Below are 15,294 nucleotides of genomic sequence, written 5' to 3'. Positions count from 1 at the left end.
TCAACAGGGCACTCAGGGCCCACCTGGACCAAAGGGCGATCCCGGTGCTTATGGACCCAAGGGAGGAAAGGTGAGCCCATGGTATCCACCTCACACTCCCCAGCTTGCTGGACCATGGGGCTGCCCTTGCTATGCCCAGCACAGAAGGAGGCGTGCTTGGCAGCCTCCAGCTTGTAAGAAGGACAGATGTCCTACACCCACTTTGGAGATGGAGTGGTTCAGGAGAGGCAGACACTCAGGTTTAAGGGGCACTCTCAGGAGACACAGTGATTGATCCACTGCAGATCTCCCCATGCCACCTGGGGACAAGCCCCTACTAGAATATGCTGCCCCTTACCCTCAGTGAGGTCTGGTTGGTGAGATGTGAACTGTGCACTGCTTGCCCCAGCTCCAGGATGTTCCCAAAACTCTGAGAGGTTCCTGAGAAATGGTGGCTCACATTGGTGAGGCAGTGGAGGGGATGGGGACCTCCATGGGACTGTGGAGAAAAAGGGATTTCAGGGAGAGCCAAAACTCCAGCCATCCACATCAGCATGGGGACCAGAATCCACCCCTTGGTACTGATGTCTTCTTGTGTCCTTGTGAAGGGGGAGCCTGGGGAAGATGGAAAACCTGGCCGGCAGGGCATTCCTGGGAGTCCTGGAGAGAAGGTTGGTGAAGAGCTCACACAAGTCCTCTGCAAGAAGGAGAGGTCTCTTCTCCAGCCTCTCCCTCAAAGCAGAGCTTGCCCAAGGCTCCACTAGTATGCAGGGCTTTGCTTCAAAACCCTCTGATTTGTCTTTGCTTTGTTACAGGGTGCTCCTGGCAACAGGGGAGAGCCTGGACCCTTAGGGGAGATAGGGGATGAGGGTTCCCCAGGCGCAGATGGTCCTCCAGGAGAGAGGGTGAGCGTGGGCAGGCTGCAGCAGGGGCTGATGTCTGTGGGCAGGTGATGAGGGAGGGTCGTGCAGTGCTGAGAGGGGTCCTAAATCTGTGTTCCTACCATCTTCTTGCAGGGCAGCAATGGAGAAAGAGGACCCCCAGGCTCACCAGGTGACCGTGGGCCACGAGGAGATCTGGTAACTACATCCATGGGGAGCCTGTTGGCTTCTGCTTGCAAATGGTAGCACGTTGGACAGCTGGGGCTGGAAATGGGTGGCCAGTGGGCAAGCTTGGCTCATGCACCTGCCTGCCTGATGGGCGCCTGCCACATTTCGCCCTGGCACCATCCCCTGGCAATCACACCTTCACAATAACAGGTTATCAGCAAACAGACAAACCCCAGAAAAGAGCATGCCCAGAGAGCAGGCAGAGGGCAGTCTGTGGATAATAAACCAGTTGGTGAGAGCAAATGAGCAGGATGTCCTCCTGGGGGAGTGGTGGGGCTCTGCAGGCAGGCAGAGTTCAGTAAGGAGGGCACAGCAGTAGGCAGGCACCTGGGTGAGGGTAAAACCTCCCTCCCCTTGCTGGAGTGAGTGGGAGTCAATAGGAAATCATTTGTTGGGCTTGTCTGGGATGAGTCACCTGCTGCAAGCATGGGGTGAATGAGGCTATGGGACAAGTGGACAAACACATGGCCAATGGCACAGGTGCCTGCATGCTTCTGCTGTGTGGGATGGCATCCAGGAGCAGCACCCTAGCGATGCCAGCACTGCCAGGTGTTTGCTGTTGTATGTCCAGGCTGAAGTGCCACTCACCTTGAGGATAGGAATGGGCTGTGTTGGGATGGGCTACACGAAGCTGAAGCAGCCTCCTCCTTCCTGCAGGGGAAGCACAGCAGCACCACCGCATGTGGTGTGTGGGGCAAATGTGCAAGGGAGATGGATGCATGCCATCAGCCTGTTCTGCAGACAGAGGGCTGCTTCCTTCCAAGTTTTAGATCAAGCACAAGGCTTGGTAATCTTGACAGAAACACCTCCACCAGTGTTCAGGGCTCTTCAAAAGTTATTTTATGTTTACTCTTTGGCTTAGGAGCCCAGCCTGAAAGCAAGAGCTTTGGATCACCAACCACTTTCCCAAAAGTTTTAATCCAGGTGTAACCTTCAGAAAGCCTCTCCGGGATTGCAGGTGGAGCAGCACCCTGTATGAAGAGCCTTGTAGTGTGTGCCACCAAAACACCCTGCCTCAGGTTTTCCAGGCTCCCCAGTCAGCCTCGCTGTGCTGGTTTCCCACCCGAAACCTGAAGAATCACTGTTAGGATGACTGTTTCTACCCAGCACACACTACTGTGTCCCTGCTCCCCATCACATGCAGGACCCTTCACATCCCGTGCATGCCCCTCTGTTTCTCATGTCCTCTATGTGTGTTTTCAGGGAGAACCTGGACCACCTGGTGACCAAGGACGGGAAGGACCTCTTGGACCACCTGGAGACCAGGTAAGATTTGGGACTTTCTGGATTGCATGTGGAAGTGCATGGGCTGGCAGGGAGGCTGTGCTCAAGGGCTCAACTGATGCCACAGCATCTTGAAGCAAAGTCTCCACATGTTCCAGACCAGGAAGCAAAGCCAGTGCAGAGGGGCAGTGATTTCTAGGAGAACTCAGAATTTGAGCGGGGCTAGAAAATGGAGACTTGGCTGCTGGGCTGGGGACAAAAAGACCTTCACGTCATTTCCCAGTCCTGTGGAAACAGATGTCAACACGTCTCGTGGACAGATCTGGAAACCAGCAAGTATGAGCTGCAGCAGTGCAAAAAATGTTCAGGCCTGGGGCCAAACACTGCTTGCCTTGATCCTGGGAGTTAATGAGATGTCTCGTGAGTGCAAGGACAGCCTGACAAGGCCTCGGCAGTGGCCTGACACCCTTGGAATCTGCAGACGATCTGTCCCAAAGCCAATTGCTTCTCAAGTCTGCTCACTATGAGGCCTGGTGTTCCCACTATGGGCCCACTTCTTCGTGTGCGCTTCAAGAAATAGATCTGAGATCTGCTGGCTTTCTGAAGCACAGAGCTGGATTCCTCCAGCTGAAAGGCGGCTTCTATCCCTCGCACAGTTAAAGGTTCTTTCCTCTCAAAGTCATACCAAGCTTCCACTCAATTCCTCTGGAGTTGCTGGGTTAATCCTTGATGGAGATAGCACTGTTGGCAATAACCAGCATGGCCTTCCCACCTGAGCAAGCATGCTTTACATCACCCTTGGATGAATTCAGTGGCACAACTCCCCTCCTATTCCTGTAATCATCAGAGTTTCAATAGAGCTCAAGATATAGGAAAGTACTGAGATAAATGTTCCCACTGCTGGAAGAGGATTTCCCTGAGGGGTGAAGAATGAAGATCGGTGTGTGAGCTTTGGAAATCCTTCATGGTCAACCCACTGTTGAAGAGCCCTGTAGGAGATTTGGAATGTGGGACAGCCACAGAGGAGCCACTGCTGTGTTCCTGCCTACCCCAGCAAGGGTCACCACTACGGAAACACTCCCATGCCAAAGTTGGGATTGCCCTGAGTCAGACTGCCCTCAAACCTGCCTTGTGCTAGAGAAAAGCACCAAATTCTCATTGAATTGTCCAGATATTTCTGTTCTTAACTGAGCTAAACTGCTCTGGCCACAGTTAAAAAGTATCTGACAGCCACCAGCTTGTTGGACTTGACCATGGTAGGAGGTGCCACTGGTCAGAGGGTGGGAATTTGGATGTGTGCATGTAATGGGCAGGTGCTATGTGTTGACACCAGCGAAGGAAGAAGGACCAGAGCCGCTTTCCTTGTATAGGGTCTCATTCCAGTTTCAAGGCAGGAGAACTGGGCAGGATAAGATAGAATTCAGGTGGAGATTTGACCCAAGCCTGGGCGCCAAAGGTGTATAAGCATGACAGAAGGAAGGATCTTCCCCAGCCTGCCTTAACTGGCAGAAAGGAGAGGAGGCTGTCACCAAGCCTACGGGTTATCTATCTTCCCTTCCCAGGAGCACTGAATTCATTCCCTGTCAGAGAGGGAAGTGCCGCAGCACTGATGCTTCTCCAGAGCAGCAGCTGCCCTAGTATCCCAGTCACTCTAGGGACATTTAACAAGCAGTTGTAAAGAAAAGATGTTTTTTTCCATAAACTGAGGGAAAATGTTTTTCCTTGGCCAAATTAAAAATAAATGTGTAATTGGGCTTGGGCAAGGGAAGAACTTAGGCAAACACTAAAAAAAGCATGCTCTTTTCAAGCCATGTTATCTGCAAGCTCTGGCTCTTAGAGCACATTTGTCTTGGCAAGGAGAAGGAGTTCCTGCTAACCTGTGACTGTGTTTCACCCTTCCTTCTGTCTGCAAGAGAAGCTAAAGGTCAGCATGCTCATCCCCTGATCTCCTGCGCTGCTTTCGTGGTCCATCTCCACATGGCCCTGGTGCCCATTCCTCCTGCAGTTCTTGTTGTGTGTAGAAGGAAAAGAGGTTAGGAAACTGCTAAGGACTTCACGACTCAAGATCCTACATCTTCACAAACACCATCGGGGCTGCAAAGGGTTTTAACTTGTTTGTTACAGTGAAGCCACCTATGACCAGCATGAGACAAGTGCATCTGGAATTCAACTTTGGCTGATATGAATGGTCATGAAATCCAGTCCCTCCTTCCCAGCTTTCTCTCTTTTGGGCTCTTGTACAGAAATAAGGATCACACGCCTTTAAGCAGGCTCTTGCTCTTTTCCACACTACGCAGTTCTGGTGTTGTCTGCCACCATCTGTGTGCCCTTCTGTGGAAGAAGAGTGCATGAAGCAGAGCAGCAAGGACAGCTGGAGGGAACTAAAGCTTCCTCAGCTTGTGGGTGGTGAGAGACAGCAGCTGCAAAGCTGGGCTAGGCTGAACAATACATGAAGACAGCTCCTACTCCAAATCTCACCAGTACAGACTATCTCTGTTGTCTCGGGCTTCCTTGGGCGTTTTTGGAGCTCATAAAGACAAAAAAAAAATCCAACAAAAGCCCAAATCCACCCTCTTCCTGCCTTCTTTCCTCCTTTGCCTCTTGAATCTGAACATCACTGGCCAGCCCTGCAGCTGACGGACCAAGTGGCCGCTGCCCAGATGGACATGGCAGAGTGACAGCTCTGGTCTGTTCCAGCAGATGCTGCCAGGACCCTGCAGCCTCCTGAGGACAGAGACTCCCCACAGCCATGGAAGGGCTTTCATCAGCCCAGCTGCCATGAGTCATGTCCAAGGCTCCCGTAGAGAGAGGCCTGTGATAGTTTCAGGGTGATATGATCCATCAAGGAGGGACATCAATGCAATGCCCAGCTGTGCTTCACTGCTGGAAAGTGTTGTCTTGCCCCCTCCCAGCCTCTTCCCCTCTGGGTCCTCCTCCTGGAATACCTCCTTACCCAAGTACCTCCTCACCTGAGTTGATCCCCATGAATAGAGCCTTTCTCCTCAGTGGAAGTGACTCACTGAGTGCAAGGCATGAGGTTCCTGCTCCCACCAATCACATTATGAAACAAAGGGACCCCTCTAAGGATGGGCTCATGTGACAGCTCTTTGTGTTCTCCTAGGGTGAGCCTGGACCCCCAGGACCAAAGGGCTACAGAGGAGATGATGGCCCCCGTGGCAATGAGGTCAGTGCTGCTTCATCATCATATCTTCTTGGGAGGAGGGAATTGAGGGAAGACCAAGCGATGCTGCCCATTAAGACTGTCCACGCATCCCATAGGTCTTGAAAACCCTTTTTTGTGTACAAAGTGAGGTGTCAGCTTCCTGACAGATATCTCAAGGTATTTTTGGTGGATCCCTAAGGCTGTCAATACTTTTTTTCCTATCTTCCAGAGAGGGTATATAGCTGCACCACAAGTGATGTGGCTTCACCTTGTGGTTTGTTCTTCCTCTGGCAGAAACTAGGGGAGCAAAATATCTCCTGTGGTAGGCTTGAGTAACTCTTGCGTGCTGCCCCTGAATGAAAGGGGCTTCTTCCTAGCTTGTAGGTGTGTTCTCAGAGCTGGTCTCAGGTAGGAAGCAAGGGACCAGAGTTCTGCAGGGAGTCTCGAAAGGCATCATCTTCCCACATCAGTGAATGGTGCACAGTGCTTGACTCCTCCTTCTGATTCATCCAGGGTCCCAAGGGATCGCCTGGAGCACCTGGGTTGCCTGGAGATCCTGGCCTAATGGGAGAAAGGGTGAGTGGTGTTTATGGAGACTGCATGCAATGTAGGAATGATCTACAGCTGCCTAGTTCCGTGCAGCATGGTCCAGGTCAGGGAGAAAAGAAATGGCTCTCATAAACAGCTGAAATATATTGGGAAAACTTGTAAACAGCTTTTTTTTTGAGCATGCAACCCCTTTGCAGGCTCAGAGAGCCCTATCTTGGAATGTACTTTCAGCAGTGGAGGTAATATTGCCCAGCATTCCCAGCTTGTGCTCATATCCCTGATCTCTGAGAAGCACAGTATCACCATCAGAACTTCTGGGGCTTGTCCCATCTCATTCTTTTCCATTTTCCTCTTAAAATAAAGAATGAGAGGTAGTCTTCAAGAGAGATACAGGCAGCTCATGTCCCAGTGCCCCCCACACTTCATGAAAAGCTACAAAAAAGCTGCGCTATCTGGCTGTGCAGTGATGGGGAGGGGGGTGGGGATGGGGGACACAGCAAGACTGGTCTCTGTGCTAGGGAAAAAGAAGTAGTAAGAACAATATTTAGCTGGATATAGCATAAAAGAATACAATAACTGTTCTTAACACAGCTCTGCAAGTAGAGCAAGGATGGCTGTTGCCTCCTCTTGGTGGCTGCTGAAGGAAGGCAAGATCCTTTTGCCATGCAGAGTATTCTGCTTGTCACTGTCTCATTTACTTCTCCCTTCCTTTCCAGGGGGAGGACGGTCCTCCTGGTAATGGCACTATTGGATTCCCGGGTGCCCCTGTAAGTTTAGTGTGCTGCTTTGAAATCATAAGACCATTATTGATGCTTGTCTGACCTAACACACTTCCTTTTCTTCATTCCCAGGGGCAGCAAGGAGACAGAGGGGACCCTGGCATTAATGTAAGTGGGTTGCTTCCTTCTGTATCTAATAGAGAACTCCCTGGCTAGCGTCTTCTGCTGGTACTTTGGCTTGTAGAGCCTATCTGTCAGTTGTATGGTGAAATGGACTCCTTGAAACAGCCTGCTCACCCAGAACCCAGTTTGTCTTATGCACAGATCCCCCTCCCTCGTCTACTTCTCGTAGAAGTGTTCTGCCTTCATGCAACACCAAGGATGGCATAGCACTCTCAAATGTAGGTCCCAAGCCAGCATTTGGTGTTGGAAGAACCAGCTGGGGGGAGCTGGATAGTGACTTATGACAGGGAAAGCCAACTAAGGAGATGTATCCCTCTATAACATTGACATTTAGTGCTAGGAATCTTATCTTAGCTCTCTGTCTCCTCTCCAGGCCAGCTGTCATAAGGTCTATGCATCAACCTCACCACACTACCAACATCCTCTCTCTTATTTTTCAGGGAACAAAAGGATATGTTGGTCCTAAAGGTGATGAAGGAGAAGCTGGAGACCCTGGCAACGATGTGAGTAATTTCTATAAAGCTGCATTACTTTTCTCTTTTAGGGTGGTTTGGGAGTATGGCGATGGATCTAGGACTATGGTGCTCTTGGGTCAGAGCCCATCAGACTTTGTGAGCCTGCAAGAACTCTTTGCTGCTGTGCAGTATCTGATAGCAAGCAGAGCTCTCACTAGATGTTCACTTGAGATTCTACAGCTAATGGTTAGCAAACCTCCAGCTGTTAGGCCAAGAGTGGATATTATCTCCACATGGTGTTGTGTGCTTTCTGACAGCACCAAAGTTTGCTCTAAGGGACACTGGGCGTATCTCTCCACAGGATAGAACAAACTTTGTGAATTTTCTTTTTGTTTCATCTCCAGAACCCAACTGCTGGTCCCAGTGGCATCAAAGGAGCAAAGGGCCACAGGGGTCCTGAAGGCCGCCCAGTAAGTCAGGGCTCCAGAAGGATTTGCACCAACAAGCTGGGAGGTGGAAAGCCAAGCAACCTTTCCAGCCTCTGCATTGCATGGCAAGACATTGAGTTCTTGCTGCTCTTGTAAATGCTCTCTCAACATTTCTGTTTGACAGGGACCCCCTGGACCTGTGGGGCCTCCAGGACCAGACGTGAGTATGACAGGATCGAGGCACTGCTTGCTTACTTGGTCTTTGCTTCTGGGGGTCGCTGCTGGGAGGCTCATGCTCATGGGCTGCCCCATTACTGCCCTACTGAGTCTTGCTGGCAAGGTTTCCTTCCTTTGTGTCAGACCATCACCAGCCAGCCCCCTGTGCAGTGTGAAAACTTCAGCTCTCACATAAGTGGGAAGATTTAAATTATCCCCAGACTGGCCTCTCCTCTTTGCTTTGCTGGCTTCTTGATTAATTTGCCCACCAACCAAGGGATTTGGACATGCTGTGACCATGGGTCACAAAGACTCAGGTCCCCCCATTTTATGGTAAGCTCGTAATAAAAGCAACCTCCACAAAGGGAGGAAAGTTCTTGCAAGCTGGATGGTGGTTGTCCATGCAGCCTCTTCTGCACAGTCAGCATAATGGGTACTCTTTACTGCTGGCAAAGCCTAGCTCTGGCCTCCTCCAAGGGAAGCAGCCCCAACTGTACATCACTCATTTCCAGATTAAAATCTGTTTTGAAGGTGCAAAAACAGCAGTTGGGGTGGTGGGTAGCAGCACTTGGGAGCCAAGCAGCTGCCACTGCTGATATCCACAGAGTTTCTTCATCTCTGGTTTCAGGAGTGTGAAATCTTGGACATCATCATGAAGATGTGCTGTGAGTATCCTGGAATTTCTCCTCCTCTGGCTCCATGCAGAGTGGGGTCGCTGCACCTTAGCACCCCTGATAATGAAGTGCTACAACAGCACAGCGTGCTTAGGGGTCTGAATGCGAGCTTCACAATTAGCAATTTACTTAATCCCTCCAGGATTAGCTTTTTTATTTAAATAAGAATATCATAGTGTCTTTGGAGATAGAGCTCTGCCACACACAGTGTTTCAGTTCAGGGCACTGTGATCTAAAAGAGAGAGATCTGGATATGTCAAACAGGAGGGAAAACTCCACAAATGAGCAGGAGCTTGAATCATCTAGGTCAGGTGCCACTGTGTTTGCAGAAATGCAGACCTGCTGTCTGTGTTGTATGAAAACCTTCATCTGCAGCATTTTAATGCTCTTTCTTTTTCTCCCTTCTCCTCTAGCATGCTGTGGTGAGTGTTACTTGGCAAAATCATTCTGCAAGCGTTTGCTAATGCTTCTCCCTCTTTCCCCCTCCCTCTCCCTACTCCTTGCCTTCCACTAGGTTTGTAATCCGAAAGCCTTAAGCAAGGACCAAGAGTACATTATGTCCTTCAGCCATGGGCAAGAGGGGAGCAAGCTGAGTCAGCCTCCTCCAGCCCACCAGTGTTCACCTCTGTCCTCCTGGGCTGGGCAAATGGAAGAAGTGAGGAGGCTTCTGAGGAAACAGATTTTGGAAATAGTTACTGAGTGTTTCGTGGGTACTCACAGCTTGGCAATGTTACGTGACTTACAAGGGGTGCTGAGAAAAATGTGAAGGGAAAAAATATTAAGCTGGTTCTTAAAGCTCCTATGTGGCTATTTTGCCGCTTAATTTTGCACCATGCTTTGCTGCCCTTCCACCAAGGCTAACAGCAAACACCGGCTGATTGCTTGGGTATGCCTCCCTGCAAAGCACGTTGCTCTGAGAGCAACTCAGATAGCAAACACAAGCCTCACCACGTGTGTGTTTTACTACAGAGTGCACTTGTGGTCCTGTCGATCTCCTGTTCGTGTTGGACAGCTCGGAGAGCATTGGCCTGCAGAACTTCCAGATTGCCAAGGATTTCATCATCAAAGTCATTGACCGCCTAAGCAAAGATGAGCGTGTGAAGGTGAGATTTCCTTCGAGTGCCAGGATAAATTTATTTTTCACTGCAAGTGGAAAAACAGGGAGATGCCTCCACTCCACAAGGCTCAGCTTTATAACCTGATGAGTCTCAGTTCCCCCTAGATTCATAGGGAGAGTCTGCAGGGTCTGTTTTCTCCCAAAATACACGTGCGTTACTCGCTCTGGGCAACAAGACTGCAGTGGCTGTGAACTCTTTCTGCATGTCATGAAGCAGACAACTCCTAGTTTGCCTGGTCAGTCAGTTTGTTGGTCTCCCCCTTGTTCCAATGAGCATTTCAGGTAGCTGGAGTAGCAACTTCCCAATGGCCCTGACAGCCTGCCCCCAGGGAGTCTGGTCTGCCCCCAACCTTCAATTAAGGTTTCCAGTTAAGTACACTGCTGAAAGAGATATTTGCAGCACAAAAGAGCAATGTCCTTCAAGTCCTTCCATTTGAAGAGCAGTAAAAATATTTACTCTCTGAACTCTTCCCTGGTAACATGCTCTGCATGGGAAATTCCACTTATCCCTCTGCTATGGAAGAGATGTTTGGAATTCAGACTTTCTGTAAGGTGTAACTCGACATGGGCTGTAAAGACGAGGATCTGCTGTTGGACATGACTGTGGACGTGCACAGGTCTCTGGCTGATAAAGTGCCAGTAAATAGCTTGGAAGACTAGAGTTGGGCAGCAAAGTTACTATTTAAGAAGAAAAGCATACCACCACAATGGTTTGTGTTGAGATCACTGAGGTGGGAAACCTGAGTTTGGGTCTTGTTTCACTAGGCTCACCTGCATCCACCCCTGTTGGAATAATACCACCACCAATAAGCAGCTGCATTGCTTGCCATAAAGATGTCCAGAATGAAACCACTAGCAGTTTCCTGAGCTCTTCAGGTCCCCTGGAGGTTCCTGGCACTAAATGACTTTTTTTCTTCTCCAACAGTTTGAACCTGGGGAGTCCCGAGTGGGCGTTGTGCAGTACAGCCACAACAACACGCAGGAGCTGGTGGCTATGGGGGATGCCAACATAGACAACATTGGGGCACTCAAACAGTGAGTCTGCAGAGTCTCAGCACACGGTGCAGAGACCTGACCCAGTACACCCTACTCGCGTCCCATCCTCCATCTCTAGACTAGCAGCTTCTGCAAATGCTAGGATTCTGAATGCAGTGAAAAGTCACTTGGTGGCTTTTTGAGTGGTACTGAGACCAAGGAAGTTACCTAAAACCCTGTGCAAGCAGGATTTTGCCCTGCCTTGCAAGCATGCCTGTATTTCAGTAAGACGTCTATTCCCAGCCGTTCCTCTGAATCAGGGCTTGCTCACAGGGCTTTCAGGCTCTCTGATGTCTGTTTGCAGGGCAGTCAAGAATCTGAAATGGATAGCTGGGGGCACCCACACAGGAGAAGCCCTGCAGTTCAGCAAGGAAAATCTGCTGCGGAGATTCACCTCCAACAATAACGTGGCCATCGTCATCACAGACGGACGTTCAGACACACTGCGGGACCGTACCCCACTGACCTCTCTGTGTGAGGTCACCCCGGTAAGGGCATGGTGGCACGGGGAGGCTGGCAGGGAACAGCTATGGAATGACAATCAGTCGGATTAGTGCAGTATCCGCAGGGGTCTCCATCTTTTGCTTTCCAAGGCCAGAGCTCCTATCACTGGAAGCTCTCTCATGCCGTGGCAGGCAGTCAAGCTTATGAACGAATTAGGCACCAATGATACACTCTAACTTTTCTACAGGTGGTTTCCCTCGGAATAGGTGACATTTTCCGGAACTACCCAAACCCAGACCAACTGAATGACATCGCTTGTTTAGGCATGCCAAGGAGACAGGGATTGTCCATTCAGAGAGACAACTACGCTGAGCTCCTAGATGACTCCTTCTTGCAGAACATCACCTCGTATGTCTGCCGAGGTGAGTGAAAACCTATGGGATCACCCGGGTCTGTGCGAGGACCCGTCCCCAGGCTGTTAATCCAGGTCTTACTCCTCACTCCTCGAAAGTTGCCAGAGCAGCATAGCTCTGGCTGGTGGCAATAAGGGCCATAGTAACAACTGTCGCAGCCGAAGGGTGAGGGATGCAAGCTGCCCTCCACGCATAGCCCTGGTCATGCTCTTAAATTGTGCTCAGGTATTGAGGGAAGAGAGCAATATTCACAGTTCAGTCAACGAGCAATAAGAATGTCTCATGTCTCAGAACACTCTGCAGCAATACCGAAGACCTAAGCCATTGCAGGATATCTCTGTCCCCAGAATTTTCAAGCACATATTCTGTGCTCTCTGGTGCTTATAACTTTGCATGACAACTTGTGTGAAGAGGCTATTTTGATAAGTATTTGTCCCCAGCGCAACTCTGTGGGAAGCTGTGCTACAGGAAAAAGCAATTTTCCTGCATGAGTTGGTAATGTTACTCTTTTTAATTTTCTTAACAGAGAAGAAATGTCCAGACTATACCTGCCCAAGTGAGTACCTGCTCCTCTTGTCATGATACACACAAAGGGGTTGTGGATGCTGTGGTTAGGGAAGTGATAGTTGCTGTGCATAGGGATATAGGGATGGAGATATCCCACAGCAGGGAGGCTCCTGAGCTCTGCTGACAGACTAGAGAAAGAGGAAACCTGGAATCTCTCATGTACACCCCAGCGCAAAGCACTTGGGGGACAGGAGCGAGAAAAGGCTGGACAGTTGCTTCTCTAATTCCTTAGGAGACTGTGCCAGATTTAGTCCACCTAGGCTTTAGATGAGACAAATGAGATTGGTTGTGCTGTGGGGGGAGGTCCAAGCACATACAAAAGGTCAGCACTGTGGCAGGATATCAGAGAAAAGTGGTTGGAAAGCGAGGAATTTAAAGAGATCCATTTTGATGTCAGAAGAGTATACAATCTTTAGACTCATGGAAACAGGCCAACCTGGGAAGATGTAGTGATTCCCCAGACAAAATGGGACAGTGTAAGTCAAGGAAAACACCTACTGCAATAAGTAACAGGAGTCATAAACTAAATAAAAGAAAGAATGAAAGGGTAAAAAGACACATGTAGGATAGCACTGGAGTAGGGGAAACGAAAGCAGCAAACCACACAAACAGTGGGGATTTCCTAAGTCTAACAAAGCAGGAAGCATGCGAGATAGCTGGGTAAATTCACCAGCTTCCTATGGAAAGCAGGAGAAAAAAGCAGCATAACGAGCCCCGGGTCTGTCCTCTTGCAGTCACTTTTACCAATCCGGCAGACATCATGCTGTTGGTGGACAGTTCCACCAGCGTGGGGAGCAAGAACTTTGACACCACCAAGAGTTTTGTGAAGCGGCTCGCAGAGCGGTTCCTTGAGGCCAGCAAGCCTGCCGAGGACTCTGTGCGAGTCTCGGTGGTGCAGTACAGCGGCAGAAACCAGCAGAAGGTGGAAGTCCCATTTCAGCGCAACTACACGGTCATCGCCAAAGCTGTTGACAACATGGAGTTCATGAACGAAGCCACAGATGTCAGTGCCGCTCTGCAGTACGTCACGGGGCTGTACCAGCGATCCTCTCGTGCTGGGGCTAAGAAGAAGGTGCTGGTGTTTTCTGATGGCAACTCGCAGGGGATCACTGCGAGGGCCATCGAGAGGACTGTGCAGGAAGTTCAGCAGGCTGGTATTGAGGTCTACGTGCTGGCAGTGGGCAGCCAAGTTAATGAGCCCAACATCCGTGTCCTGGTAACGGGGAAGACCGCAAATTATGACGTTGTCTACGGGGAGCGTCACCTGTTCCGTGTGCCTGACTATACCTCCCTGCTGCGTGGCGTCTTCTACCAAACTGTCTCCAGGAAGATAGCTGTTGACTGAGCACCCACGGGGGTTTCTACCAGGGCCGCTCCGGCTTCTCTCTCACCTAAAAATGAAAAATGACAAGACAAAAAAAAAAATTAACAGTATTCTTGACCAACCTGAGGAACTTGCATCTATACAGAAAGCCATAGTGCGACAGCCTGTCTGTGCACAGTCTCCTTCCTTCTCCACCTTCTTCTCCATCTGCATCTCTGCCCTCCTAGCCTTGAGCCTCCTACCCCTGCCCTGTGACTGCCTCTCACTAACTCCCTGCAGCAGGCAAGCATAAGTGCACCTAGCAGTAATCCTCCTGGACACCAAAAGCAACTTCATCTCTCTGGTTTTTGCCAAGAAAGAACCAGGATGAGGAATGTTGTACCACTAAGGACTTGCTCAGTCCCACAATGTCGATTATATCCTTTTTAGATACAGGGTTTTTTTTCTTCATTTGCCTCTTTCATTCATACGTCAGCTGTGCACTTTCCCAGCTAACAATGGTCCCAACCCAGTGCTGAGCTTCAGCATTTCAGTAAGTTTTGAGAGGGGATCACTGTCATGGCTGGCAAGTTTGGTTCATGTCTCCCATGCTGGTGGGAAGAGATGGACTTATTATCTGAACCACCCGTGCACTAGGCAGAACTGAAAGCATCTGTTGCCTCCTGTGCAGTGCAATGGGCCACTGACTTCCCAGGGCTGGGTTGGAGGTGGGTGCTGGAGCATACCTCAGTGCTGACATTCCCATCCAGAGATGGGGCTGGGCTGGGGGCAAGGAAAGGTGGCCAACAGCCATCGGGGAGGGGGTAATGTGAGAAGAAGCTGCACTCCTTCACTAACCGATTTTGTGGTCCTACAGTGAAACCAGGAACCTCATAAGTAACCTGATGACTTGCCTTATGGTCCACATGCCATGCTGGAAAATCTCTCTGAGCCCAGTTAGAGGATTTTTGTTGGTGGTGGTGGTGGTTTGTTTTTTTTGTTTTTTTGGTTTTTTTTCCAAGTGTCAAGCTGTTTCCCAGTGAGGGAAGACTATCAGACTATCTACGAGTTAGACACCTAGGCCTACAAACTCTACTATATATTGAATTATGACCTATTCCACAGCCCAGCCACGTCAAGAGAAAGGCTGCCATTATCTGCCGGGGCTTTGAATCACACCCTGCAGATATCAAAGGTGCTATCACTACGTGGGTGATGTGGGCCCTTGGTGTTTACACATTTGTTTCCAGGACCACACTGAAGATGTGGTTTGGCTGGGTGAGGTTTTGTTCAGCGCTTCCATTGGTGCTCTTGCTATGAATTCATGCGCTTCTGAGAAAGCAACAGTGATTTCCAAGTATCACCATCATCCCAAACTATTTTGTATCCAGAAGTTACTTTTATTTTATGCCTGTTTTACTAAAAGTTGTTCACTTCAGAAATTCGTCAAATAAATTGTTTTCCACAACCTCGTTGGAAGCTTGTCTCTCTTGAGTGGCTGAAAAGTGAAATATGGAATATTAGGATCTTGGGAGGACTGTGACAGGACTTCTTGCATTAAACTACACAGTGCAAAACAAGATAGATGTCCTGCATTTACTTAATATACGCCTATTACTGAATGCTAGGGATTTGAGAAATCCAGTGATTATTTGAATGTATGAATGAGTGTGTTTTAAATTGGTACAAACAGGCTTCTGCCCGCAATATTTTCCA

The 15,294-nt window shown here is 49.6% G+C and overlaps 1 protein-coding gene across 1 annotated transcript in view; it reads left to right on the top strand.

Moving 5' to 3' along the window:
• Positions 1-15,050, top strand: part of COL6A1 (collagen type VI alpha 1 chain) — a 20,992-nt gene extending 5,942 nt beyond the window's left edge. The window contains exons 15-34 of the mRNA XM_010713158.3: positions 8-70; positions 588-650; positions 795-884; positions 996-1,058; positions 2,292-2,354; positions 5,434-5,496; positions 5,989-6,051; positions 6,741-6,791; positions 6,876-6,911; positions 7,367-7,429; positions 7,786-7,851; positions 7,994-8,029; positions 8,654-8,690; positions 9,113-9,121; positions 9,669-9,802; positions 10,742-10,851; positions 11,156-11,339; positions 11,543-11,717; positions 12,235-12,264; positions 13,010-15,050. Coding sequence (XP_010711460.1) covers positions 8-70; positions 588-650; positions 795-884; positions 996-1,058; positions 2,292-2,354; positions 5,434-5,496; positions 5,989-6,051; positions 6,741-6,791; positions 6,876-6,911; positions 7,367-7,429; positions 7,786-7,851; positions 7,994-8,029; positions 8,654-8,690; positions 9,113-9,121; positions 9,669-9,802; positions 10,742-10,851; positions 11,156-11,339; positions 11,543-11,717; positions 12,235-12,264; positions 13,010-13,620 — 2,010 coding nt within the window. The 3' untranslated portion in view covers positions 13,621-15,050. The remainder of the gene's footprint in view (positions 1-7; positions 71-587; positions 651-794; positions 885-995; positions 1,059-2,291; positions 2,355-5,433; positions 5,497-5,988; positions 6,052-6,740; positions 6,792-6,875; positions 6,912-7,366; positions 7,430-7,785; positions 7,852-7,993; positions 8,030-8,653; positions 8,691-9,112; positions 9,122-9,668; positions 9,803-10,741; positions 10,852-11,155; positions 11,340-11,542; positions 11,718-12,234; positions 12,265-13,009) is intronic.
• Positions 15,051-15,294: the final 244 nt, after the last annotated feature.

The sequence above is a fragment of the Meleagris gallopavo genome, chromosome 7, assembly GCF_000146605.3.
Source record: "Meleagris gallopavo isolate NT-WF06-2002-E0010 breed Aviagen turkey brand Nicholas breeding stock chromosome 7, Turkey_5.1, whole genome shotgun sequence".
Classification (NCBI taxonomy): domain Eukaryota; kingdom Metazoa; phylum Chordata; class Aves; order Galliformes; family Phasianidae; genus Meleagris; species Meleagris gallopavo.
The sequence above is the reverse complement of the archived record's forward strand: the minus strand, read 5'-3'. Positions and strand labels throughout refer to the sequence as shown.